We start from the raw sequence: 26,192 nt of genomic DNA, 5'->3' as shown, positions 1-26,192 counted from the left end.
ATCAAAACATATCTTAAAATTGAATCACACAGAATCAAGGGGAGGTGAATTAATATTACTCTCTATCTGCTACAGTCATCTTGGCTGATTATCAAAAGTTTTGCTTCTTTTTGTTTGTTTTTCAACTGCTCTCTCTACCCACATTTATTTATTTATTGTTTTATTTCAACACATAGTTGGTATTATTATAATAAATGATATCATATTATAATGATGTGTTACTATGATATGTTTATGTATTGTATTATTGTTGTTTGTTGATGATTTATAACATTTGGTCATAATTAGAGATCAACCAAACGCAGTAGCAGTTATCTACATAAAAATTATATATTCAAAGTCTGCAAAATGTAAGCGTTTACCAGTAGACCTTTCCCATACAATTGTCAGCACAAAACAAACCCTGAAACCAAAGTTGCTCAGCATTCAGGGACAATTGTATAACTGAACCGATACGTTTTGACTGCGCAGTGAGTGTGAGTCCCTGGCTGTACTAGACTTGCGGGCTTTACTTTGCTGCATTGTGCGTCATAAAAACAAACTTTAAAACGTGGGTAGAATTTAATGCTTATATTGAGGGTGCACAGTCGACTGTATAATTTACCGTAATGTATTGTGAGACTAGAGATTGCAGCGCTCGCGTTGTATTTATATGAACATTGCGCAAACGTGTGCGCAGCTTGTAGGTGCGTGAGGAATTACAAGAAAGGTTGAAGTTCAAAGTTCAAAACAAAGATGTTTCAAGGGCTGCGAGATGTGTTAAACTGTATAACTCAATATTTAGCACACATTAAGGGCAGTATCTTTAACTATGATAGTGGTACAAAGACTATAAAATCAAATTCAGAGTAAATACGTATTATTTTATGCTTTCTTACCCTTGCGCAGGAAGCCGGGAGTGGTGTAGTTGCAGTGTTGTTTTTGAGCTGACATCTTTGCTCGCTTGCTCGATTGAATAACAGCAAGCTAGCTCTAAGCAGAGGTGGACGTAAACAAACGTATTATAGAAGCCTCATAGAAAACGTATAGCTATGGCATCACAATTGTTTAAATAATATCCTGCATTCAGTTCTAATAGACAGTATGTTAGCTTCGTTGTTGCAGCACCGTGCCGACCTGTGCAGAAAATACAGCAGATGTTTGTTGTGGACTCTGTCAAGGCGAAACTCTCCTTTATTAGCTAAGAGGCTAACATCCAGCAGTAGTGTTAAAAATGTGCTCTCAAGATGGGATATTGTCAGAAAGACGCTTCTTTCACAATCAGAGCGGACACTTAAAAGTCAGCATCATAAAGTCATTCAGGTAAGCTGTTATAATGTATCGTCAAACATGATAGTTGGATGAGGCTTTAATATCCCATATTCTGACTTGAATTCCTGCTTGGTACTTGTTGTAACTGATAGTTATATGAGTAAAATATGAATAATCTTTATCTGTATACCTGTAGCTAAGACCATGATTGTAAGAAATACAATATAAGTGATATTGTACCGTGAATTTATGTCCTAAATGCGATCATTCTTTACTCTTTCTTTACTGCTTCTATTCAGTTGTAAATGTAGTGTATTGTAATAAACTTTTAATGCATGTGCAACAGGTGTTTTCTTACTTTTTTGCTGCCACCTTTTTCCTGATATTTCGTCACAACAAATGATGTTGTCCCATGTTGCCATTTCAGACTCTTCTCCACAGACCCTTGGGTCCTGGCATGGTGGGAATTAGCAATGAGTTAATCAGAAACAACCTGCTGAGGAACCCTGTTGGATTGGTAAATCTTTTAGGTAAACACTGGCCTTAATGTGATTTAATTCTTAGTTACAATGTAATATATGATTATATTTTACTTATTACTTGCCTTATATGTACTTATGTTGAAATACATATTGATTTCAGGGGCAACAAACTTCTTCAGTACATCTCAATCAAAACAAGAGAAAAATAAAAGTAATGGACCTAAGGGAAAAACTCCAGAGGAAGATGAAGGTAATGACAATGATGAGTAATTTGAACATGCCTGCTCAGTCACTGCGCCACATCTGGCTGTGATTGATAGATTTCTTTCTCTGATCTTCTTCTCTCTCTTCTGTTATAACCTGCCTCACCTTTCAGAGGAGAAAAAACGACGCGAGCAGGAGGACCAGATGTACCGGGAGCGTCTGCGGGCCCTCTTCATCATCGCGCTCATAATGAGCCTCATGAACTCCATTAATACCAGCGGTGGCAACATCTCCTGGAACGACTTTGTCAACGAGATGCTGGCCAAGGGAGAGGTGTCGCGTGTGCAAGTCGTTCCTGAGAGTGACATTGTGGAAATCTACCTTCATCCTGGAGCTGTTATCTTTGGAAGACCAGTATGTTGTGCACAGTTTAATGCAAGTATCCTACACATACAGCAGATGTGCATCCAAACCACTAATTCCCTGCTTTGTTTCTTGCTCTACAGAGGCTGGCGCTCATGTACAGAATGCAGGTTGCAAACATTGACAAATTTGAGGAGAAGCTGAGAGCTGCTGAAGAGGAGCTGAACATTGACGCTAAGGACAGGATACCAGTGTCCTACAAAAGGACGGGATTCTTTGCAAAGTAAGGATAAGATCTTTCTCAGAGCAAACCTTAAATCAAAGTAAATGTATTTTAGAGGTACCTGCAAAGTCTCAATGAACAAGGACCACCCACTCTATGCTGTAACAATAATACTCTAATTGCTTATTTAAAGTATGTCTGTGACTGAAATAAATAATAAAAACACACAGGTAAAATTGGCAAGCAACTTTCACTGTATTTTCCAAATCTTAAACAAATATGCAATGCAATGTTTTTCCATCTGTTCACTTTCTGTTTACAGTGCAGTCTATGCTCTGGGTATGGCTGCGGTCGGGGTGGCTATTCTCTGGTACATCTTTCGCCTGGCAGGCATGGGCGGCAGAGAAGGCGGCTTCAGCGCTTTCGTAAGTGACACAACTTGAAACTGACATGTGTGAAATTAGGGTTATTATTTTTTTCCCAAAGATCTAAATAGTGTTTTATTTGCGTTTTATAACACAGAATCAGCTGAAGATGGCCAAGTTCACCATTGTGGATGGCAAGTCGGGTAAAGGTGTGAGTTTCAAAGATGTAGCCGGCATGCACGAGGCTAAGATGGAAGTAAAGGAGTTTGTTGACTACCTCAAGGTGAGAAACCCACTCGTAGTAATACATGTTGTACTCTTGTTTTAAATGTAAAACACACATTTAATGCTACACTATCTACCTGAAGTACTGGAGTCATGTTGTATTTACCATCCAAATCTCCCATAAGTGAACATTTTTTCCCCATTGCAGACTATTACTAACAGCGTTGATGTTTTCTGTTGTCAGAATCCAGAACGATACCTCCAGCTTGGAGCCAAGGTTCCCAAAGGTGCATTGCTGCTCGGGCCCCCAGGCTGTGGGAAGACCCTGCTTGCTAAAGCTGTAGCCACCGAGGCCCAGGTGCCATTTCTGGCGATGGCGGGCTCTGAGTTTGTGGAGGTGATTGGAGGTATGGAAAGATAGCACAAGCATACACTATGTTAGTCAGCATACATGAAAATAATGCCCATATTCACTGTCAGAAAAGATATTGTTTGTTATTATAAAAGTTGGATTTGTATTATACATCTGTTCCTGCCTAAATATGGCTGCCTTATAAGAAGGTACATATGAGATACTGTGGTTACTTCCCAGTTTTGATGTGACTTCTCTGTGTTTGTGTCCAGGCCTGGGTGCTGCCAGAGTCAGGAGTCTGTTCAAGGAGGCTCGAAGTCGAGCTCCCTGCATCGTCTACATCGATGAGATCGATGCTGTGGGAAAGAAGCGCTCCACCAACATGTCAGGTTTCTCCAATACTGAAGAAGAGCAGACCCTCAACCAGCTGCTGGTAGAGATGGACGGTGAGGAAAACTTTGAGAGTTTGTTGTCTTCAGATTGGTGCTGTTTGATGTATTAATGAGACTTTGAACTCTTCTTCTTCTGCAGGAATGGGAACGACGGACCACGTCATTTGCCTTGCTTCAACTAACAGGGCAGACATCTTGGACAACGCTCTCATGAGACCAGGCAGACTGGACAGGCACATCTTTATAGATCTGCCCACACTACAGGTAGCCTTCAACACTCACAGTTGCATGCAACTTCCTTGAATGGTGATGTGGTTACTGTTCTACTAAGTTGTATCTTATTTGGCTAAGAAAAAAAACGTAGTGGGACTTGGTCTTGTTTCACTTTGTTTTTTGTCTCTCAGGAGAGGAAGGAGATCTTTGAGCAACATCTGAAGATTTTGAAACTGACCCAACCAGCAAACGTCTACTCTCTGCGTCTGGCTGAGCTAACCCCAGGCTTTAGTGGTATGTACACATTGACTGATCTGTCCTCATGTCATGATTAAACTCATCAACTTGCTTGACAACATACTGCACTACATACCAACATATCATTCCCACACATTGTGATCTTGTCTTTGTTGCCATCTCGTTTTGTCTCTTCAGGCGCAGACATTGCTAACATTTGTAATGAAGCTGCCCTGCATGCTGCCAGAGAGGGGCACAAGTCCATCGGCACCTTTAACTTTGAGTACGCCGTGGAGAGAGTCATAGCAGGTACGCTTGTGTGGGAAAATAATTCATGTCATACGTCTCAGTTGCCGCCGTGGATACATCTCACAAATCTGTGTGTATCTGTGTGTCTGTCTTTAGGAAGTGTAAAGAAGAGTAAGATCCTGTCTAAAGAGGAGCAGAGGGTGGTTGCCTTCCATGAGTCTGGACACGCTTTAGTGGGATGGCTTCTGGAGCACACAGAGGCAGTGATGAAGGTAACGCACTCCTGTACATCTGCCATGTGTTGTTTTAATCAGATTGTTCCTGTAGATCAAACATTTGGCACTTACCATAATGTGTGAAGTTTGTATTTTATACTTTTATTGAAGAGTTAGACCCCATATCTTACAAAATAATGTAAGGAGCATTCTACCACGGCTGTGTTTAGCTTTTTAAGAGTTGTGTGCTATCTCAAGGTTGAGCAAATGATCTGGTTTGTCTTTCTCTGCTGGACTGCCTGATCTTTCATTTGCTCCATTGGACTTTCACACATCTGACTGCGTGTGAAAGCCGGCCAGGACATCCAGCTAAGTGTTAAATGTGTAGCACACAATTTGTATGGAAATTTTTATTTGGTGCCAGATGGGCGGCCAACAATCCCAGCCGCAGTGGCGCATTTCTTAATGAGTACAAATGAATAAACCAGGATTGCGAATAAGGACCGCTGAGTTTGAAGGTGTCTGTCAGAGCAGGATGACTTGATAACATGACAGACTCAAATATTTATTCTGTCAGAAATCTGTGCTAAAACCTCGGACATGAATGTTTTATAATTCATCCATGTTTTCTTACACTAATGTTAAGCCCAGCCGTCATAGCAAATGTGAACACCTTTTTAGCTAATCCATGCACTACTAAAATTGCATCCTTTTAAAAGGCTTTAATGTACAACAATATTTAAAACAGTTAGTTTACTTATGCATTGGCACATCATCCTCCAAAATCAGCTCAGACTACAACTCAAAATTGAGGCCTCCATGGTCTAAACAAGGCTTCAGCTTCAGTTCACTCTTATCTGAAAATACAGAGAACACATGATACCCTGTGTTCTTCAGGTGTCCATCGCCCCTCGGACAAACGCAGCCCTGGGATTTGCTCAGATATTACCACGTGACCAGCACCTGTTCACCAAGGAGCAGCTGTTTGAGCGGATGTGTATGGCTCTGGGAGGAAGAACTGCAGAGGCTATCACCTTTAACAAAGTCACAACAGGTACACTCTATTGTCTATCTACTTAAATCCCTCCTGCTCGCATGCTTTCAAATGATTTCTCCTTCGCTTTCCACTGCTTGTTGTTCATAGATTGTTCAAATGAATTTGAAATATTGCAAGAAAATGTAGAGTTTGTTTTATAGAAGTCTTGTTTCAGGATTTTTCCAGCTTTTCAAAAAAAGTCAGAGTGAGCTAATTGAATGAAAGAGTTTTTTTCTATTACTCAAAATTAGTTTTATTAATACGTTACACCAACCTTTGCACTACACTCTGTTGCTCATCATTTGATATATTAAATCGTGTTTTTGCTTCTGATCAAACGCTGATCTACACTCAACTCTTGTTAAGAATACCAACCAAGAATCAAAAAAATCATCCAAGTATAAACACCTCTCTTTTATACTGCATCGTATAAGTCGGAACTTATTGGGGTCTGTACCTAAAGTTAAGTATCCTCACTCTGTGTCCCCAGGAGCTCAAGATGACTTGCGTAAGGTGACACGCGTGGCCTACTCTATGGTGAAGCAGTACGGCATGAGTGACAGTGTTGGCCAGGTGTCTTTCCCGGAAACGGAGGAGCAAGGTGCCATCGGACGTCGTCCTTTCAGCCAGGGCCTGCAGCAGCAGATGGACCATGTGCGTTCTAAAACTGGATTAGTTTCTGTTCTCATATCAGCCCAGTGTGGATGTTAAAATAATGGGTTTTTGTTATCCATTTAAAGAACTTACATTTGTTTCGTCTTTGGCCTTTACATAGAAATCCTTTAATTTATGTACTTCACATAAAACAGAGTGAATCTTGTTGTTCTTCCAGGAGGCTAAGATGCTGATAGCTCGTGCTTACAGGCACACAGAGAAGCTGCTACTTGACAACAGAGACAAGCTCATACTGGTTAGTTGTTCCCCTATTTAATCAACCATTCTGTCTTTTGCTATAAATACATACAGCACTTATGTATTGCATTTGGTTTGTGTTAAATTCTAAGTCTTGTTGTGGTCTGTCTTTTCCAGTTGGCCAATGCTCTGTTAGAGCGCGAGGTGGTGAACTACGATGACATCGAAGCCTTGCTGGGTCCACCCCCCCACGGGCCCAAGAAGATGATCATCCCACAGAGCTGGTTGGAGGCTGAGAGGGACAAACAAGACACGGGAGAAGACGAACCTCCTCCACCTCCACGCAAACGCAGAGACGAAGACATGGATCCACAGATGGTCTGATCTTAAATTGTATGTCTCAGAATGATGTTCCAACTGTTCCAAGTGCACTCCACATTTGCACTTGTTTTCCAGTTAGCTGACACATGTAGATAATCTGAAACAGGTCCAAACAATCAGTGCCACTCTGATTATTTGGGAGGAATTCCATGATTTTTTTAAGTGCTTGCTGCACAGCCATGTTATTTTGCTATATAAGCGCTTCAACAGGTCTATTTAAAGAGGATGTCTCTAACTAGCCTATGGTACAGATGGTCAAGAAAAGCCCCCTAATCAACATATACTGTATGTGCATTTAACGATAACATGCTTCATAGACAGCAGAGGAACTACCAGCCATGTGTAACCAAAGTCACTGTATCCTGAACAGGGATGACATGCACCAAATATATTTGCATTCATTCAGGTGATTCACATCTACACTGACACTTTTATGACTGCATCATCTTGTTTGGTATTCAAGGAGCTGCAGTAAAGAGTTCGGACAGATTGCAGTAGGTTGCTGTGGACATTTATACCCAATAGTGTGTATTTAAGCTGGAACAGAAGGAACAAATGAACCTGCTCTCCATCAATGAGGAAACCACATTTCTACATTTTAAAATTCCTCTTCAAGACTGAAGTATGAAAGCCTGTGTCATGTTGATGATTAAATGGGAGATATTACTCTGCACCAATGGCTGTATATATAGATGGACGACGCGTCTTCATCTGCTCCCATTGTACGGAATTGAAGCCAAAATAGCCCCCGTGATAGGCGCTGCCATCTTGCAATGGTGACGTGATTTGGAGCCAGAGTCTGTGCAGTAGAGATCAGCAGGTGGAACTGCCGTAGCCACTTCCGCTAACCAAAACACACAATTAAATTACTGAAAAAAAACCCAGCAAGGATCCCGCACGTCGGCGTGTTTAACAGCAGAACAGCTTCTTGTGTCAGTCTGAAGCGTTCACAGAACTTCAATGTCTGTAGTGATTGTTTTAGTTACGTCTCCTCTCGCCGTTCCTCCTCTACTCTGCTGATCCGGAACAGATCGGCTGCTGGACCTATACTACAGCCAGTCAGCAGGGGGCGCTAGAAATGTTTTGGCTTCACTTTTCGGGAGCTGTCATGTCGTCCATCTATTTATACAGTATCTGCACCCCTCAGTCTTCTCACTGCCAGAAATACAGACTGAGGTAATGGATGGAGTAGGTTGAGATAATGTTTTATTAGATAAATGTCCCTGTTCGAGGGGCTGTGTATTAGTTTGAATTGAACAGCTGAATGTGAAGTCCCAGAGGACAGTGTTGCAGAATATGAAAATAAAGTTTTATTTAAAGATTGTGTCTTTGTATTTAATTTAAGTGACAGATACATATGGCAGTGTATTATTACAAACTCAAAAAAATGTACACTCAAAAATCTGATTGACATTTATTCCATAGACAACAATAAGTTCTAAATTCAATGTACAAAGTCCTCACCTCCAAACAATGTAACTACACAGTGTTGTGAGACAGTGTGTTTTGTTGTGTAATGTTTTTTGCTGAGAGTTTCCAAGAATTTGAGCAGAGGCTGGAATGGAGGATTTATGATCAAAGAGCAAAAACATCAAAATCAATATCAAAGAAAATTAATCTTATAAAATAATCACTTATATAAAAAAGAAACACATTTAATAGCCTTTTTGTTTTCCAAATCTCAGGCTTGTTTTATGCAGCATTACTGTGCAATCCAAGTCTGAGGGTAAGAAACAACCATTGAAACACACATTCTGTTTGCCTCTCAGCACGAGCTGCTCCTTTCCTCCTGGTTGCTAATGACGACACACAACTTCCCTGTCTCATTTACATTTCCTGAAAACTTTGCAACAAGCCATTTTGTCACCAGTGTCCAAATAATCCTCAATAAAACCCGAGGCACGTTGGATTTAAGGCCCATGGTTTTGCATAGCATCTATTTTTCCTTGGCAAATCTCGGACTAAAACACCTGAGGCATGTCCTGTGTCCCTTACTGCTGCTGAATCACACAGCTCTCCTTTCAGTGGGAGCTGCCCACCTTAACGTGGGTCATACATGTTTGCCAGTTTCTGGAAGCGTGGTCCCCAGCTGTTGAGGTAGTCGTAGTCTTGGTCTCCATCCGAGCTGCCTGAAGCGATGGAGCTGAGGCTGCCTGCCAGTGAGCCCTCTCCCTCGTAGTCATAGATCAGAGCTGTGTCGTATGGAGGCACGTTAGGGTCGTTGTCTGCAGCCTCCAGACCCTGAGGGAAGACAAATGACGAGTTTTTAAGTTTATAAAAGGTAAAGGAAATATCATGGGAATGCTGCTTCAATTGAAAATATACATAAGTGGAACTGTAACTAACATAAATCAGTCTTACTAATCTCTGGGATGCGATAATGTCTGTTACAAATTAAAGCTTTTTCATTCAGTAACATTACTCTGGTAATATGATCTTGCCTATGTTAAGACACTGTCTTTCAATTAACAACTAACAAACTTTTATCCCTCTCACGTTTAAGATGTTACTTTTACTCAAGGTTTGAAACTTTGTTTTGTCCCAGGTTTTGCCCCTTAGGCTAAGATTAGATAGAACTGTATTAATCCCGTAGAAAAATTAGAGAGAAAGAAAGTGCGGGGCCCCATCTTTTTTTAAAGCCAAAAAAGTGAACAAACTACTAACATAAAAAAGAAGGTAAAATATATCAAATACAATAAATAAAAGACACAAGGCGACGAGGAGCGACTCCAGCAGGCTGCCACCCGGGACAGAACCAGAGGTGATTTTGGGCTATAGAGAGACTACTAACAAGTTATACCTGCAGACTTTACCCAGGGCTGTAAAAACACTTCTGCATTTTTTCACTTTGAAGTATAACATACGTTTTAATTTATATTAAGCATTCTCTTAAAAAGAGACCTGTCAAAGCTGACAGTTTGGTCATAGTGACGAGCCACTAGCCTCAAGCTGAGATGAGGAGCTGGCTTCAGAGGTCTAACTTCTCAGCACCACCAGATTTCTTTCATTTTTAAACTTTAAAACTATGTTTAAGCTTTAAACGTAGTTTAAATTTATCAGACATCGCACAGTTCCTTCTATAGCCACAAAAAGATTTACACAATTATTTTTAGCTCTGCTCCCCGAGGCCATCAGTCAGACTTTGATATGTAAATGGGTTGAGTTTCCCTTAATATAATTGTGACAATGAAGAAAAACATTTTGTGTCTTTCAAACTGATCACCATTAAAGCTATGGGCACAATTTTCTCAATTTTGGTGTTACCCTTACATGTACAATTAACTCTGGTTTGTGCCTTTAAAATACATTTTAGTTGAGTTTTAGGGGGGAAATGGTCACGGTAGAAGCCTCTCACATCATTGATGTAGTCCTCGATGTCAGTGGGATCAGCAGGAGGCCTCCGAGGGTAGATAGGTGAGGGCAGGTTTTGAGGGGCATCCTTCCTGAGAGGCTGCTTGCCTCGAGGAACACCAGTCCCTGGGTAGTAGGGCCCCGGTGTCGAAGGCATATCATTGGGATTCCATAGCAGGTCGATGTTAAAGGCATTCTGCGAGGTGGGGGAAAGAGGTTACACATTGACTCTGCATGAGCAAACTGCATCCTTTAAATACCACAAGGTCTTTCAGAGCTATCCGTACCTCATCCTCCTCACCCCCTCCTTGCTCATCATAGTTGAAGACGTTGTCGCGGATGTCGTCTTCTGATTCCCCGACAAGCAGACCTGTTCCTTTCTTGATGTGGTGACGTCTCCCACAGGTGGTCACGGCCACAGCCAGGAGGAGCAGCACTGCAGGCAAACAGAGGGAAACCATCAACAAGTAATTAATTAGTGTTTATCCGGTTATCAAGTTACAATTTAAGTGTTTTTTCAATTAATATGCCAGATATTCTCTCTACTGAAACAAGATTTCTTGGTTCAAGTTGATACTTACACAGTAGGAGAGCGATACAGGCCATGATGATGATGAGAGCGATGAAGCTGATTCCCACACTGGATCCCAGGAGTGCCCCCGCCTCAGACTTACAGTCTCCAAACGAGTCACAGGGACACACAGTGACATTGACCTGAGCATAAGCACTCAGAACCGGGCTGCCCGAGTCTGACACCAACACTGTGACCGCATACTCCCCTGCCTCCAGCTCCACGAGGGGGTGAAGCACAGCATGAGTATCTGAACACAAAGAAAGATATGAGTTTATAGGAGATTCACGAGGTGTGGACTCCTCTCGATCGATCCTCAACCCTGATGCGCTCTCCTTACCGTTGACTTGGATGATGGTCCAGTTGATTGACAGATCTACGGGCATTTCAAAGGTGAAGGGTGCGGCGTGTGGAGCAAGGTCTTCATCCACAGCGGACAAAACCAGACCGGAGCTAGTCCGGCTTGCATCTTTGCATACAGAGCCGCTCAGAGGGAAGAGCTGAGGGGGGAAGTCATTGGTCTCCTTCAGTGTGATGAGCACCGTGGCCGAGGTCGACACACCATCAGCATCTACAGGAGGATTTAAGTACACAGTTACAACAATTCTTTGTATAAATAGAATATATTTATTTATTTAACTATAAACTGACCTGTAACCTTGACCACAGCATTGTAGATATTGTTTTTAACATGTGGGGAGCGCATGTTAAAGGTTCTCCTGGCACTTATGTCTCCTGTATCTCCATTAATGCTCAGCCACCTATCAGGATCTCTGATAATCTCATACCTGCCACACAGAGCAGAAAGGAGAGTTACAGACACATAAAATATCCACTAGGTTTACTTGCATACTCCTCTTTGTTGCTGCGTCATACCTCAGGTGAGAATTATCAGGGTCAAAGGCGATGTTGCTTTTCAGTAAAGTTCCAGGGACCACAGACTCAGGGACCACGATCTGTATGGGGTCCTCCCTGAAATGTGGAGCCTCGTTCTGGTTCACAACAGTCACCACCACTGTCGCAGTGCTCACTGGGAGGTTTGGAGCCTTGTTGCTCAGAGGATTGAGATTTCCCACCGTCAGGGTCAGGACGTACTCACTTTGTGCTTCAAAATCCAGCGGCTGCACAACAAAGAAGAGCAGAAAATGCTTTAGAAGTGAGGAAAACGGCACTGCTTTATGGTTGGTGAAATAAAAGTGTAAGTATGTATAACAAAGGTGTAATTTTCAGTTATTTCAATATAATTTACAAATTATCCAGGTGGTAAGTGTGTTTGTCTGAGGAGCTTGTAGTTTAAAACTCAACCACTAGAGGGTGTTGTTGAGTTGTGTCTGAGGGCCTCACTGCAATTTTGATTTGATTTTTATGAACAACAGCACCCACAGAATAACATTTCCAATAGAAAATAAATATTTAATGAAGCAGCCCTTTCATGGAAATGTATTTGAAATTTAAAAATAACAACATAACATAATTTTCTTAAATAAAATGTCTTTGCCACTCTCCAGGAAACCTATCCTGCAAGTCTGTCTTTTGAACAGAGGGTTGTCCTCACACTGTTTCAATTCTGTAAATTGTCCACATATTTAACATCCAATATAAAGGAGTGAAACCAGAGTCATTCCAGCATTCAGTCAAAATGTGTGATGGTCACCACCACCCCTTCCTCACGCTCCTTAAGCAGCAGATCAGCAGTCTGTACCTTCACCACTGTGAGGACGCCCTGGTTGGTGGCGGGATCCGTGCTGATGGCAAAGTAGCCGTCAGGGTCGTTGGAAATGGAGTACTTGGCCTCCCAGTTTCCTGTTCCAGGATCGTCTCTGTCTGTCACATTCACCCGTCCAAGCTCATAGTCCTTTTGGTTCTCCACAGCTGTCATACTATACTGCATGCACCAAACAAAACACAGATCAAAAGATTCAGGCTTGTGTGACAAATGAGGCTCATCATATATAATAAAATGCCTTATCAATCATTAATGGTGAGGTGTTTTAAGTTAGGTGAAAATATAAATATTATATATTGTGTCAGACTCACCGAAGCAGGGCTGAACTGTGGAATGTGGTTGTTGATATCAGTCACATGTATGATCGCCACACCTTCGCTTGTCAGCCCCATGCCGCCCATATCAGCAATCTGCAGCTTTAACTGGAAACTTTTCACCACCTAGGACAGAATACAGCACATTTAGTGAAATGAACTACATCATATGAAGACATGCAATAATCTTCACCTCAACCCTCCTATTACCTCTCGGTCCAGGCCTACGTCTCTAGTGTAGATGGCTCCTGTCTCGTTGTTGATGCCAAACATGGTCTTGGTAACGGCGTTGGCTGGATAGCTCTCCTGGCCAATGATGGAGTAGCTTAGATAAGCGTTTTCTGTCATTGGGTCGTCTGCATCGGTGGCTGACACTGACATCACGGATGTGCCTGTGAAGAATCAAAAGCTCTGGTCAGCTAAAAAGATCCATCAGAATAAATGACAGATGTGTGACTGCTGCTGAGGCCTCAGGACTTTGCTGAACAAATGTCAAACTTAACTAAATGTTTAAATGTTTATTATAAGGTCAAAGGTGAGAACAATATACTTAATTTTTTACAGGATTCCCATCTCGGATCTAAAGAATGCAATAACTGATTTTTTGGCAACTTGGAGGACGCATAGACAAGCTGTGAACGTAAACATATTTGATCTGATCTGGCAAACTTAAGCTTATAGAAATATGCTAATTTACACATGTAATCTAAATATTGGTGGCTGCATGGTGGAGCAGTGGTTAGTGCTGTTGCCTCACAGCTAGAAGGTTCCCAGTTTAAACCCCGGTTCGAAAGAAGTTGGCCTTTCTGTGTGGAGTTTGCATGTTCTCCTCGTGCATGTGTGGGTTCCCTCCGGGTACTCCGACTTCCTCCCACAGTCCAAAGACATGCTCGTTAGGTTAATTGGTGACTCTAAATTGCCTGCAGGTGTGAGTGTGAGCATTGTCTCTATGCGTCAGCCCTGTGATTGACTGGCGATCAGTCCAGGTTGTACCCCGCCTCTCGCCCAATGACAGCTGGGATAGGCTCCAGCCCCCCCCCCACGATCCTGAAGTGGATAAGCGGTATAGATAATGGATGGATGGATGGATCTTGATATTGATTCTGCTTTTAGTTCTGGCATGAGCTCCTCCAACTTCTGAGTGAAAAATCTGGTGTCTCTAGCTGCTAAATGCTGCGCTATATTCACCTGCTAAACGCTAACTTGGTCTGTCTGATCATAGCATTGGAAAGGTAGCTTACAGCTAGATTTTAAACAGCAGCAGCTTCAAACAGTTTGATTGGTTTTGGTATGGTTTTAAGTCTTTAATGACACTGAAACAAACAGCTATCAAACAGTATAAGCTACTCGTACAAGCTATAAACATAATATCAGCTACAAGAGTATTGCAAAGTTTTGGTTCAAAAAGATAAGAAAAGTTTGTGATGCATTATGTAATACATGTTCGTACCTGGGACTGAGAACTCAGAGACAGAGCCGATGAACTGGCTCTTGGTGAAAGCAGGTCTGTTGTCGTTCTGATCCAGCACCACGATCTCTATGGTGGTCGGGTTCTCTAGTCTCTCTCCACTGGGGGACAGCGCGAAGGCTTTCAGCTACACACACACAAACACACACAGAGATGTTGCTTAATGAAAACCACAATCGTCGTTTTACAATGAATTACCACCAATCTCACATATTCCTTGGGGTATTTGTGGTATATGTACACAACACATGCTCGGAATGGCAGAAAGAAATGTGCAGGATGTTTGGTTGAACATTACATCACCAGTCATCTGGTAGAAACACTCTGAAGTTTCTCCCTAGTTGCCCATAAAGGCCCTTGGAAAGTGACCTCTGGCTGTTTGTGCTGGTGTCTGAGACATTGATATATGCTTTAAGAAAAGGCATGGGCCTACGCTCTGAAACACGTGTAAGGTCTCGTGTGTAAGGTCTCATTGCAGTTTGTGTTAAGTACTTGGGCTTATTGTGCACACATTTCAAGTGTCAGGGTAGTTTATAAAGTTACTCCCATAAACGCTCTCTTACCGTGAAGCTGTTGTATTTCTCCCTGTCCAGCGGCCGTTTGCTCCTGATTATTCCTGTTTTATCATCAATCTCAAACAGATTCTTTGGCTCCTGGTCCACCCCCGGTCCCTCTAATTTGTAGATCACCACACCAGTGAAGATTTTGTCCGATTTGATCTAGACAGAAAGAGGAGATAAAATTGATTATCATCACAACCTCATGGGAAGTTGGAGGGGAGATTGTAAACTTCATGTCGTAACACCAGATGTGAGTATGTTGACAGTCAGGGACCTCGACACAAGAGTGTTGAAGCTCAGAGAGGCCTTTGACTTACAGCAGGAAATGAGATTCTGACCTAATAATAGCAAGGAGCCTATATTTTATGTATTTTGCATTCACTTTCTTTGACACATGGTCTGTTCTGCATTTTCATCACCATATAAAGGAGGCTCAATATTTCTCCTTGTACTGTAAGATTTATACACTAACTACACGTCTGTGACAGCCTTAACACAACATTTACATTTCACATGTCTTTTAAACACTGACCTGTGTTCTGTATAATCATCTGTGGTGAAGATTAAAGCTAACAGCGCATGGCTGTATAGTGTGACTGATTCACTATTGTATAGATGGACACAGTCTTGAATAGAATAAAACATAGTCAGCCCTCAGCGTATTAAGCATTTGCATGATAAGGATTTCGTTTTCAGACAAAAACACAACTAAACCTTTTTTTATAGCAGTTCAATTTCAAGTATGTGTAAAATTATCACATAAACTCCTCTCAAAAGTTAGCGCCTGTCTTTTTGCTTTCCCAGCCAAAACTGACCGTTAGCTCAGCCTTTAGCAACGGAAACTAGGAATGGCTGAGGGGTGATGTAAATGGACCAGTATCAGACAGATATTAAGAGTTAAGATGGTGGTGTCTCTTTCTTACACCTTTCCAAAACCAAAAATTCAAGTGTTAAAGTGTAAGCATCCAATTCAACCATGTATTCATCTGCTCAAATGTAAGCTGCAAACATTAGCTGCTAGCTTACAAGCTTACTATCCATGGTAGTAGCAACGTTTCTTCATGGGCTAAGAAACAGGTCATTATAGATTATTTTTAAGTTATATAAAAACATGCTAGTTCACCACTAGCAAATTGACCGTATAATATTTGTCCCTCATGTGTTGGAGCTGCTCTCTACTGTTTCAAAGCATTAAGCTAACACCAACATATTTGTCCTGCTATTGGCAGTCTTATTAGCTTATAATAGCTATCTCATTTCTTGTGATTGGAAATACGAGAGAGCGTATAGAAACTTTATGCTTTTCCAAATCAAAAGCTTAGCAGCTAAACGGGGGTACTGTCTACACTGCAATACAAAAACAAGGCATTACATGTTCATGGATGATCAGCTGGAAACATAACGGCTGCTGAGGTTTTTGGCTGGGACATGTAGCTTTAGCCTCAGTTCTTTGGCATACAATGTATCAAGTGTATATTTAAGATACCTTCAGACACTGAGTTCTAATTTTACAACCGTTCAGCCAGAGATGTTAGCTTAATTATCTAGCTAGCTACTTATGAAAAGGCTGCTAGTTAAAGCTGTAATTTCAGCCGACAAAATCGACCGTCCCTGGCTAGTAGTCAGTAGCCTGCTTTTGCCTACCCATGTCTGAATTCAACCCATAGTTTTAAAGATTAAAATAGAATTTGAGTTGAAAACTTGCCTGTTATTAATGTGAACCGTGTATGAAAAATGTGAGAACAAAGAGGCATTATCAGTGTTTCCCCCCAGAGCCGCAGGAAACTGTCAGTGGCAAAAAGCTTGAATGTTGTTCGTGACAAACTGTAACTTTGGAAGACATGATTTGTAATTCTCAGACTGCTGAAGCCTTGCAGCAGCTGTGTTGCCAACCATCACGCTCTTGGCTTGCGACTCCGGATCTCAAGCTGTATGTAATGCTCTCACTGCGGATTGTGTCCCTCATCACTTACAGATATAAGGGATCTTTTACAGACCAGTATGCACAGGATGAATGACTTCCGCTATAGCAAAACCGGTTTCATTGTATATTTGGGCACCTTAAAAACCTTGTTAACTAATACTTTAAGTACATTTAAACCAGAAATGATTTGACATTTTTACCTGGACAAGGTCTTCGGGGACCTGCTTGCTGTTCTCCAGCACTCTGATTGGAGGGATGATCCAGTCTCTCTTCACCCTGATCATTCCCTTGCCTTGATTTCTCCATGGGTAAAGGGTTCGAGGATGCAGCTCTTCCTCGTTGTGTTGAGGTTCTGCAGAGGTCCACGCCTACAGAAAACAACCACAGCATGAAACTCTCTAAAGAAACTCATACTGACAGGAATTCATTAAACATGAAAACACATTGCATTACACTTATCGGCTAAAGAGCTTTAATGTTTCCTAGAAAAACTGGACATGAAGTGTAGTTTTTGATGCCAGTATTACTCCCTTCCTGGATGACGCAAATTATGTCATTATAGATATTTGCAGCTGTTTAAAACCATATCAAGAGTCTCCCTCAGTGCAATAACATTCCCTGTGGCTTGATGGAATTGCTGTGTGATCGCTGTAGCGCTGAGGCTGTCTGTGGGATCCATGGGATTGTGCAGGGCAGAAGGGAAGCCGGGGCACAGCTTCAGGTTTCACTCCCTAATACGCGTCTTTGTCAGCTTGCTTTGATCTGGGTGCAAATTCATCCCAGGACCAGGAAACACAAACACTCACGCTCATTTCATAGCCCTCATTCACCACATTGCTGTCTTAGCTACGTTCACACAAATACACCCACGCACAGCACACACACAGCGAGACACACACTCACACAGCAGCTGTCGACTATGGATTTAGATCCTGTGCTTTCCCACCCGCATTCCCGCTCACACTCACAAATTCCCCTTTATGCTCAGCTCTGCACCTGACTGGGAGTTTGGGGTCACCTTACGGATCTGCTCTGCTGCAGGAATTCCTCAGACACACTGATATACATGCTTTCTCTCACACACACACACAGGCTGACATACATGCTTGTGCATCAACAAAACACCCTCCCACGCACAATCATGTACACATTTCCGCTAGTAGCTTCCTTCTTTTATGTGGGAATGTCACTGGATTCAACATTAGTTCCCATATGTTTTACAGCTCAAAGACATAATCCATAGGACCAGAAATAAATGGGGATGTATCAACTTATATAAAAGCTAGTACGTTACATTTTTCACACTAAATATTGATGGCCTGTGATCCCTGCCCTGTCTCCTGGGCGGGTGATCTGATACACTGATCCTTTGGCATGCTGTTCAACAGTGCAGGGAAAAATGGCAACCATGGCTGGCATCTGCAGGCCGAGTCAGAGGGCACGCTAAACTTAGACCGGTCTATATTCTCGACCTCTACCTATTTAACTTTTTTTAGTCATCTGCACATGCACAGAGATGTTTACTCTCACATACCAGCAGATCGTGTCAACCACAAACTCATCCTGATAGCTATCCACTTCCATACTTCAGACGAGCATATAGTTACACACTAATGTGATCTCAAAGCTCCATGGGCATAGCACACATTCTGCATTGTCACTTAACCTCAGCATCAGTAGCACCTGCATCACAGTTGTGTCTCCAAATATAACACATTCTAAGTTTTCCTGATTTGTAGATATCCAGGCGAGCAACTGTGAGAACGCGCACACACTGAGGTGCAGACCAGTTGGAGCGTCAGTGCAAGTTCATAAAAGTTAAAAACACAATTCACAACTCGTCTCCAGAGCACCATGCAGTATTTAGAATATATTAAACATGAAATGTAGTTTAAGAATGAATGTGTTACGGTTTACAGAGTAAACATTACATATAACGAGAAAATAGGGATGTGAGGTGCTGTAACAAATCAACTGGATGACTGAGGATGATGGAGATGTCATTTGTTTTGCAGGGATTCGGTCAATAACCAAAATATTGAACTGCAAATGTATGACCTTGATTTAAGTTTAACATATTACCAAAGTTATCACAATTCATCCTGTGCTGTCATTGATGTGTGTTCCAAATTTAACGACAATCCATCCAATAATAGTCGAGACATTTTACTCAAAAACCACAAATATAAAACTCTAACTGAAACTAGAGGAACGATGATCAAAGTCATTTGGATGCATCATCTTGGGATCATCTGTGTAATGCCATGTGAGTCCATCTAATAGTTGTTGAGACGTGTCATTAAAGTAACAATCTTGAATGTTTTCATTTAAATAAATGTCTGTTAAGTCACTATCTATCGCCGAAAATGGTAACACAATGGTGATTGAGCCTATGGCCCACTGATGAAGGCCTTTGCATTTTCAGTGTATAGTATTATTACAGACTTGGTGTCCGTGGCGAGATCAGCAGAAAAAACCACAAGCGGCGCCCAGTTAGTGGCACGTTTTCCATCACCCAGCAGTGGTTGGTCTGTCAGAGAGGGTAGGCGGAGCTAAGCAGCTGCACTTCCGGTTTCTGTAATCATTGCGAGTACAGTAATCTACTATGGCTGAACAAACAAAGAAAAGATTGATGACTACAGATACAACTTCAAAAATAAGTGAAAATCCAAAGAAAAAGAAAAAACATTTGAAACTCAGATGAAGGCAAACAGTCTAAAAAGGAAAGCAACAAAGAGTAATCTAAGTAATTGAGTCTTGGACAAAGTGGTGAGGCTGCACGGTGGCACAGTGGTTAGCGCTGTCGCCTCACAGCAAGAGGGTTCCAGGCTGAAATCCTGGTTCAGAGTGTGGAGTTTGCATGTTCTCCTTGTGCATGCGTGGGTTCCCTCCGGGTACTCCAACTTTCTTCCCATAGTCCAAAGACATGCTCCTTAGGTTAATTGGTGACTCAGTGTGAGCTTGACTGTCTCTGTGTGTCAGCCCTGTGATTGACTAGCAACCAATGACAGCTGGGATAGGCTCCAGCCTCCCCGCGACCCTGAACAGGATAAACGGTATAGATAATGGATGGATGGACAAAGTGTTGGACCAACAGAGAGGACAATCAACCATTTAACCCATCGTTGGGCTAAAGACTGCACTGGCTCAAGCATATTTTAAAAAGTTGGTTGTGATACTAAATGATTTATATTTTTGATCATTCTATTTCTAACAATTTAAATACGATTATGGAAATGCTGTTTCGTGTATTGAGTATCGATGTTGATCTATACATCATACCACAGATTTAAAATGGCAGAAGGAACCTGGAAACAACCGTGATGAATGCAAATAATCCTTAAAGCTGTGCCTACTGGAGTAATGGTCTGACACATGTTTTTATTAGTTGGATGGACTTACATGACCACCTTTACAGTTGCAATTGTACTGTATTGAACTACACTGTTGAAATGCTGAAATTAATAGCTTTTCCATAATGTAAAACATTAAGAGATAGTCAATAAAGCTTACACCTCCTTTCTTTTGAACACCCTATATAATCTTGTCCTGTCCTTTCATTCAGAACTTAAGAGGAAACTGTGTTTTAGATCTTGGCTCCACAGAGTGTCTGCCTGTGTCATAATGTTTTTAGCAGACCGGGATGCAGTAACACCAAAGTATCCTGTTACCAATTAGACCAAAGAGTTCCTTCTCTGACAGGCTGAGCGACGACACCACATACAGATTAACTGTTTTAGAGGCTTTTCCCAGAAACCTTTACAGCCTGGCCTTTCACCTCAGGCCCTCACAGAAGTATGGACAGCTTGTTTGGGGATGATATGCCCTCACAGTGAGAAGCGTTAAGCACTCACTGCTGAGGAGTGTTTACTGAGTGCGAGAAAGTCTGACTCTGCCTCCATGATGATGGCTTTGGAGAGCAAAAGTATGTATACTGTCGTATGTAAGTTTTAACATGGCAATGAAAATACTTGTCACATGTTGCAACTGTAGCTTGGTAGAAGAGTATGTATCTCTGTTCTTCTCTGTATTAAAGCTCTATTGGCCTGAGTGTCTCCTCTCCAGGTATGTGTGAGAAGAACAGTCCCCATATAACCCAAGAAAAGACTGTCCAGCCAACAGCATTCCTGACAGTCTCTCCGGCCACAGGGCTGGAGGTCGCACAGGTGTCCCTCTGGTCACTTCTGTTACTGGTCCTCAGGCCTAGACATTCACCCAGTCAGTCACCCACCCACCAGGAGTACTGGTCCCACACCCCAACTCTTTGCTAAGTCATGACTGCCTGGCATGGGCATTGACGGCCTATTTATGGTGCCACTACAAGTGTGAGTCCAACTTTGAGCAGATGTCTGAGCTCTAGGAATGCTGACCAAGGTTAAAACATTAAGACAAAAAGTAGACCTCAATAGGCACATTAACATGGAAATAATACATAAGAAATAATGTCATCTGACAAACAAAATGCTGGATTGAAGATAAACAAATATCTTTATGTGATAGAGCATGAAGAAGAATCTTCTTAATGTGTGAGACACATGACCCCTAGTTTCATTTCAGCTTGTCAAAGGTTAATTTTACTTTCATACAATAACGGCTAATGATGTCTGCAATGCTATTTGTGGTTGTGGAAAGGGAGCAGGCGTCCTGGACTTAATGGATGGAAATTGCATTAATTATAGTGCCATCTCATATTATTAGCTATTGTCTGACCTTTCACTATGCACATGCAAATTGCCATCCAGTTGAAAATCCAATCGTCTAACTCCTCTTCACAAAGTTGGCGATGACTTATTTGGTTAGTATAAATACAAACCTACTTAAACTATCTGTTGAATTGCAAAAGTATTCGTATAAAAGCATTTATCATTAATTACTACCTTTATAATAACAATAATATTAGTTCGGTTTCAGATCAGAACGTTTCCACAACAACCTTTCTCTTAAAATTCACTTACAATGTTTTCTCTGCATCTCATCGTGGCCATCTCACAGGAGCAATATTTATTTATCTAACCAAAGCTTTTAACCTGAAGGACGCTTACTTCCTTTTAAAAAGCTTCATGCTATTAGTCCTCCCAAACAGACAGCAATGTGTTGTTTTGGAAGGGTGTAAATTAGATTTGCTTACTCAGCTGAGAGGAGTGCCTCAAGGTTCTACTTTGGGACCACTTCTTCTCTCTATTTTAGTTAATTATTTCGCACTCTTTCCACAGTCTTACTGATGCTATTAGACACCTAAAGCTGTTATATTACAAATTTGAGAGCTCCTAAAATTGGATTTTAATATTCTACAAAGTCAGTTGATGGTTGTTAATTTACTTCTTAATGTATCAATAACCGATGTAAGGCTACTTCACGTAAGATACACCAACAACTCTTTTGTTCTTTTGGTGATGAAGGTAAATCTCTTCGGACATTAGAAAACATTAAATGCCTGTGTGGAAAGTAAATTCACTCTGAACATACCTCTTAAACATACATTAACCATGTCATGCTAAAGGTAAATTTTGGTGTTGTTGTCAGTATCATTGAAGTCAACATAAGCTCTTAAACTCTCTTGACCCTTCGATGGTGGACGTATATTTGATAACATGCTGCTGGGACACAGGTGGAAATCATATCAATGTAAATATGTTTCAATGTATGATAAAACAAAATGCTTTAAAAGGATGCTATGTGATGAGATTCTACTGTGATCCCAAAATAATTTCCTCTCGATGGGTTCATTAACTTATCCATTCCTACTGTCACCACTTGTTCGTCCATGTCTGAAACCCTCGTCAGTGTGCATCAGCCTTCAGGTGTCTGTACCCAGCAGGACCTGTGATTCAGACTCTAAATCCTCTGACTGATTGTTTCCGATGAGTGAGACCTTAGCGCCAGCTGGACGCTGCTACACACTCTTGATTTGTACCCGATTTCATGGTCCAGGAGCGGCCCGCTCGTCTTTCCGTGAGGGGGATTACAGAGCGAGACAAATGGCATCACGTATGCATCTGGGAACAGCTGTGGCTGCTGCCCACTCAAACCCCCCCCCCCCACCGACACACACTCACAACATGCACCCAGCAGGCCCGAAAAACAACAGTTCAAAACAGTACCAGCTCACTGAAAATTAAAAGAGCACAACTGGAAGCTATCAGGTGACACTGAGCAAAGCCTTTGGATTGGACAGACAGCTGCTAATGGTCTGTGAATTTCAATTCTGATTACCAATTTCTTAAAAATGCTTGTGTATTTGTCCAACATGGCCGCCTGTAATCTTTTGGATTTTGTGCAGTGGTACAGCAGGTTAAACTCGGAAAAGCATTGAATATCTGGTGCACAGTTTGTGTTGAAAACATGTCATCAATGTCTCTCTTTGTTTCTGCCTTACTCAGACATGGGCAGTTAGCAACTGTTTAGCTCATAGAATTTATTCCTCTTCCAACATGGAGGGAAAGAGGGGCATTTACATTGTGTCAAAGGCCACAGTGAATGATGTACATTCACCCATTAAAGGAATATTCAGCCAAAAATATATCTTCTGATGTCACAGCTGCTGTAGTCTTGAATGGTGGCTTTAGAAAGTTTGTTTCATGGTAGATGGTAGACATCTTGGATTCACAGCAGTTTGAGTAGCTCACTTTGCTGTGATGATTGGTGGTCATTGCGGTGCCCTCTAATGCTGCTCTTCCCTATGAAAGGGTATCAACTTTTCAGGGCCACCTATCAATCCTCCTCTGGGTCGGTATTCGCTCCACCAAAGATTGATTTTTAGTAGTGCAGGTTGTTCCAATTACAAGACAGTAAACAAATGGAAAGAGCCGCTTCTTGTTGTTTTGGTTGTTGGACTTTTAACACCTCTGACATTTAACCCCGTATCAGCCTCACCACAAAGAGCCAGCCTGAGTGACTGGGATCCTGTACTGTAAAGGTCAGGCTTCAGTGTTTATAGGTCTTTTAAAATGTTGTTATACAAAAGCCTAAATATAAGTATTACTGAGGTCCTGAGGATATGACTATCTATTATGGGCTGTGACAAACCAACTGTCCTGTGTCACTCTTTCCATGTTTAACAGAGGCAACATATTCTTTGATCTTCTCCGAAATATATTCGGCATGAAATTAAACCACATAAACAGCATCAATTCGCCATACAGACTTCCTGTCACAGCTTTAAAGCATCTTGCCACATCTACAGTGAATTATAGAGCACGTCCTTCCAACCCTAAAGAATCACTAGCGGCCCACTCACTCACCATCCCAACCTTGGCTCCATTACTTCTCCAAACAGAGAGAAAGACTGATGGCGGGTTGGAAGTGCTGTTGGTGATATTTCAGTTTACGTTGTCATCCATTTTAAACCCTCACAACAGTGTCTGCTGACAGGAGCTACTAATGATGCCCCGAGCCCTCTGTACACATCTGGAGACTCGTCCTCCTCACAACACTTCATCATCCTCTTTCCAACCAGGATGGAATGTTTAGATCAGCCTCTGATTGCAGAGCCGGTTCAGCGCCTCTATTGATGGAAATCAGTTGATGTTTGGTTGAAGACATCACTCAGGTAGTAGCATAAACTGTGTATATGAAGAGCGGGGCGACTAAGGGCAGTTCTCTGACTGAGATCACACTCTGAAGGGGCAGGAAGTGAAAAGTCTTAGGCTTATATTTTGATGATGAATCGAGATCCATGTAGCAGGGGAAGTGCATGTTGGGAGCCTTTACAGCAGCCTATTAAATCCATAGGTTCATGAAGTTGTAACATTTTTCAAGCAGTCAGAAGGAGCAGTGTTATATTTCAATGTCTTTTATAGAGTCAAAGGTCAAATTATATCAGCAACTGAAGATAAACTTGTTGACAAATGTGCCATTAGACTCTGAACTCAATGACAACCTTAACTTTTTAAAAAGTCTGCGTCTCCTTTCATCCATCGGCCTGACCGACAGCTTACACGGGATGTTACACAAGAAACAAAAAGTACTTCAAAGCTCAAAAACTCAACATATTTTGCTCATTTTAGTTGATAAAGTTCATTAAGAAATGATGATCTTTCTTACCTGACAGAGCAGACTTCCCAACACAAACACCATCCACATCCGCACCGCCATCCTCTCTACCTGCACTCAGAAACTCAGTAGGACCAGACCTCTGTTAACTGAAAGATCAGAGGCTCCTCCGCTAACAACTGGGCTCCTGTGCAGGTTTACTCTTCAACTCTGACCTGCTCCTCTCTTCCCTTCTCTCTGTCCACTTGCTCTTGCAGTCTCACTCTGTCTGTCTCCCTCCTTTCCTCTTTCCAAGCGTCTGTCTCTCACAGCTCCTCCCTGTCCATAGCCGGGGTATGTCTCACAGTCGTGGGGTAGAGGGGCTAGAATTTCAGCAGCAGCCCTCCCATGTACCCCAGCACATGTGCTGTCACTCACAGAGCGAGGAGAGAGAGAGAGAGAGGGAGATGAAGAGAGAGGCAGGGCAGCTGTTTGTGGTGTAGACAGAAAAAGTGTCTTCACAAGTTTGAAGTAGCCAAGTAAGTGTGTAAACTTTATTTAACAATTTTCTAAAGAATGGTGCTTGAAAGAGTGACACAGAAGAAAGTAAAAAAAGTATGTGTAACCTGATCACATTCAAAGTCAGAATTTATGACACTACAAGCAATGGAAAACACAAAGATTTACATTTTACATTGACTTAAAACACCAGAGAAACTGAAAGAAATGTACTCAATTATTAGTCAATTAAAAGATTATCTAATTTATTGATGATCTTTTATTTCTTTATAATGAACTCTCTTTTTTTTAATGTTTAACTGCTTTTAAATTTGCTTACAATTCAATTTAACTGTGCAGACTTCAGGCTGCACGGTGGTGTCGCCTCACAGCTAGAAGGTTCCTAGTTCCTAGTTTTCTGTGTGGAGTTTGCATGTTCTCTCTGTGCATGCCTGGGTTCTCTCCGGGTACTCCGGCTTCCTTCCACAGTCCAAAGACATGCTTGTTAGATTAATTGGTGAAAATTGCGTGAGAGCGAAAGGATGTCTGTCTCTATATGTCAGCCCTGTGATTGACCGGCGATCAGTCCAGGATGTACCCCGCCTCTCGCCCAATGACGGCTGGGATAGGCTCCAGTGCCCGGCGACCCCGAACAGGATAAACAGTATACATAATGGATGACAATGATATGAACTTTTTACAGATTTCTTGCCAAAAAAAATAAATCCAACAGATCCACATTGTTCTTTTGAGTCTTTTGACACATGTT

The 26,192-nt window shown here is 41.8% G+C and overlaps 2 protein-coding genes across 2 annotated transcripts; one reads left to right on the top strand and one right to left on the bottom strand.

Annotated features, from left to right (window-relative positions):
• Window positions 1-993: 993 nt before the first annotated feature.
• spg7 (SPG7 matrix AAA peptidase subunit, paraplegin) lies at window positions 994-8,359 on the top strand. The gene is made up of 17 exons (XM_069685085.1): window positions 994-1,302; window positions 1,679-1,781; window positions 1,894-1,983; window positions 2,110-2,351; window positions 2,444-2,583; window positions 2,846-2,948; window positions 3,046-3,171; window positions 3,358-3,520; window positions 3,738-3,911; window positions 3,997-4,121; window positions 4,262-4,364; window positions 4,506-4,616; window positions 4,713-4,828; window positions 5,669-5,825; window positions 6,298-6,461; window positions 6,640-6,717; window positions 6,837-8,359. Exons 1-17 carry the CDS (start codon window positions 1,084-1,086, stop codon window positions 7,041-7,043), a joined length of 2,421 nt encoding a protein of 806 aa, XP_069541186.1. The 5' UTR covers window positions 994-1,083; the 3' UTR covers window positions 7,044-8,359.
• A 169-nt stretch (window positions 8,360-8,528) lies between these two features.
• Window positions 8,529-25,176, bottom strand: cdh15 (cadherin 15, type 1, M-cadherin (myotubule)). The gene is made up of 14 exons (XM_069657870.1): window positions 24,998-25,176; window positions 17,155-17,322; window positions 15,034-15,189; window positions 14,453-14,597; window positions 13,213-13,394; window positions 13,000-13,128; window positions 12,665-12,847; window positions 11,839-12,083; window positions 11,614-11,750; window positions 11,303-11,533; window positions 10,973-11,212; window positions 10,679-10,827; window positions 10,396-10,587; window positions 8,529-9,281 (listed from the first exon to the last, which is right to left on the bottom strand). The coding sequence occupies exons 1-14, from the start codon at window positions 25,046-25,048 to the stop codon at window positions 9,081-9,083; spliced, it is 2,409 nt and encodes an 802-aa protein (XP_069513971.1). The 5' UTR covers window positions 25,049-25,176; the 3' UTR covers window positions 8,529-9,080.
• Between the last annotated feature and the right edge of the window lie 1,016 nt (window positions 25,177-26,192).

This window comes from Semicossyphus pulcher, unplaced genomic scaffold, assembly GCF_022749685.1.
Source record: "Semicossyphus pulcher isolate SPU_LCO1_2020_fin unplaced genomic scaffold, fSemPul1.0.p SCAF_1, whole genome shotgun sequence".
Classification (NCBI taxonomy): domain Eukaryota; kingdom Metazoa; phylum Chordata; class Actinopteri; order Labriformes; family Labridae; genus Semicossyphus; species Semicossyphus pulcher.
Note: the sequence above shows the minus strand (reverse complement) of the source record. Positions and strands in the feature narration are given on the sequence as shown.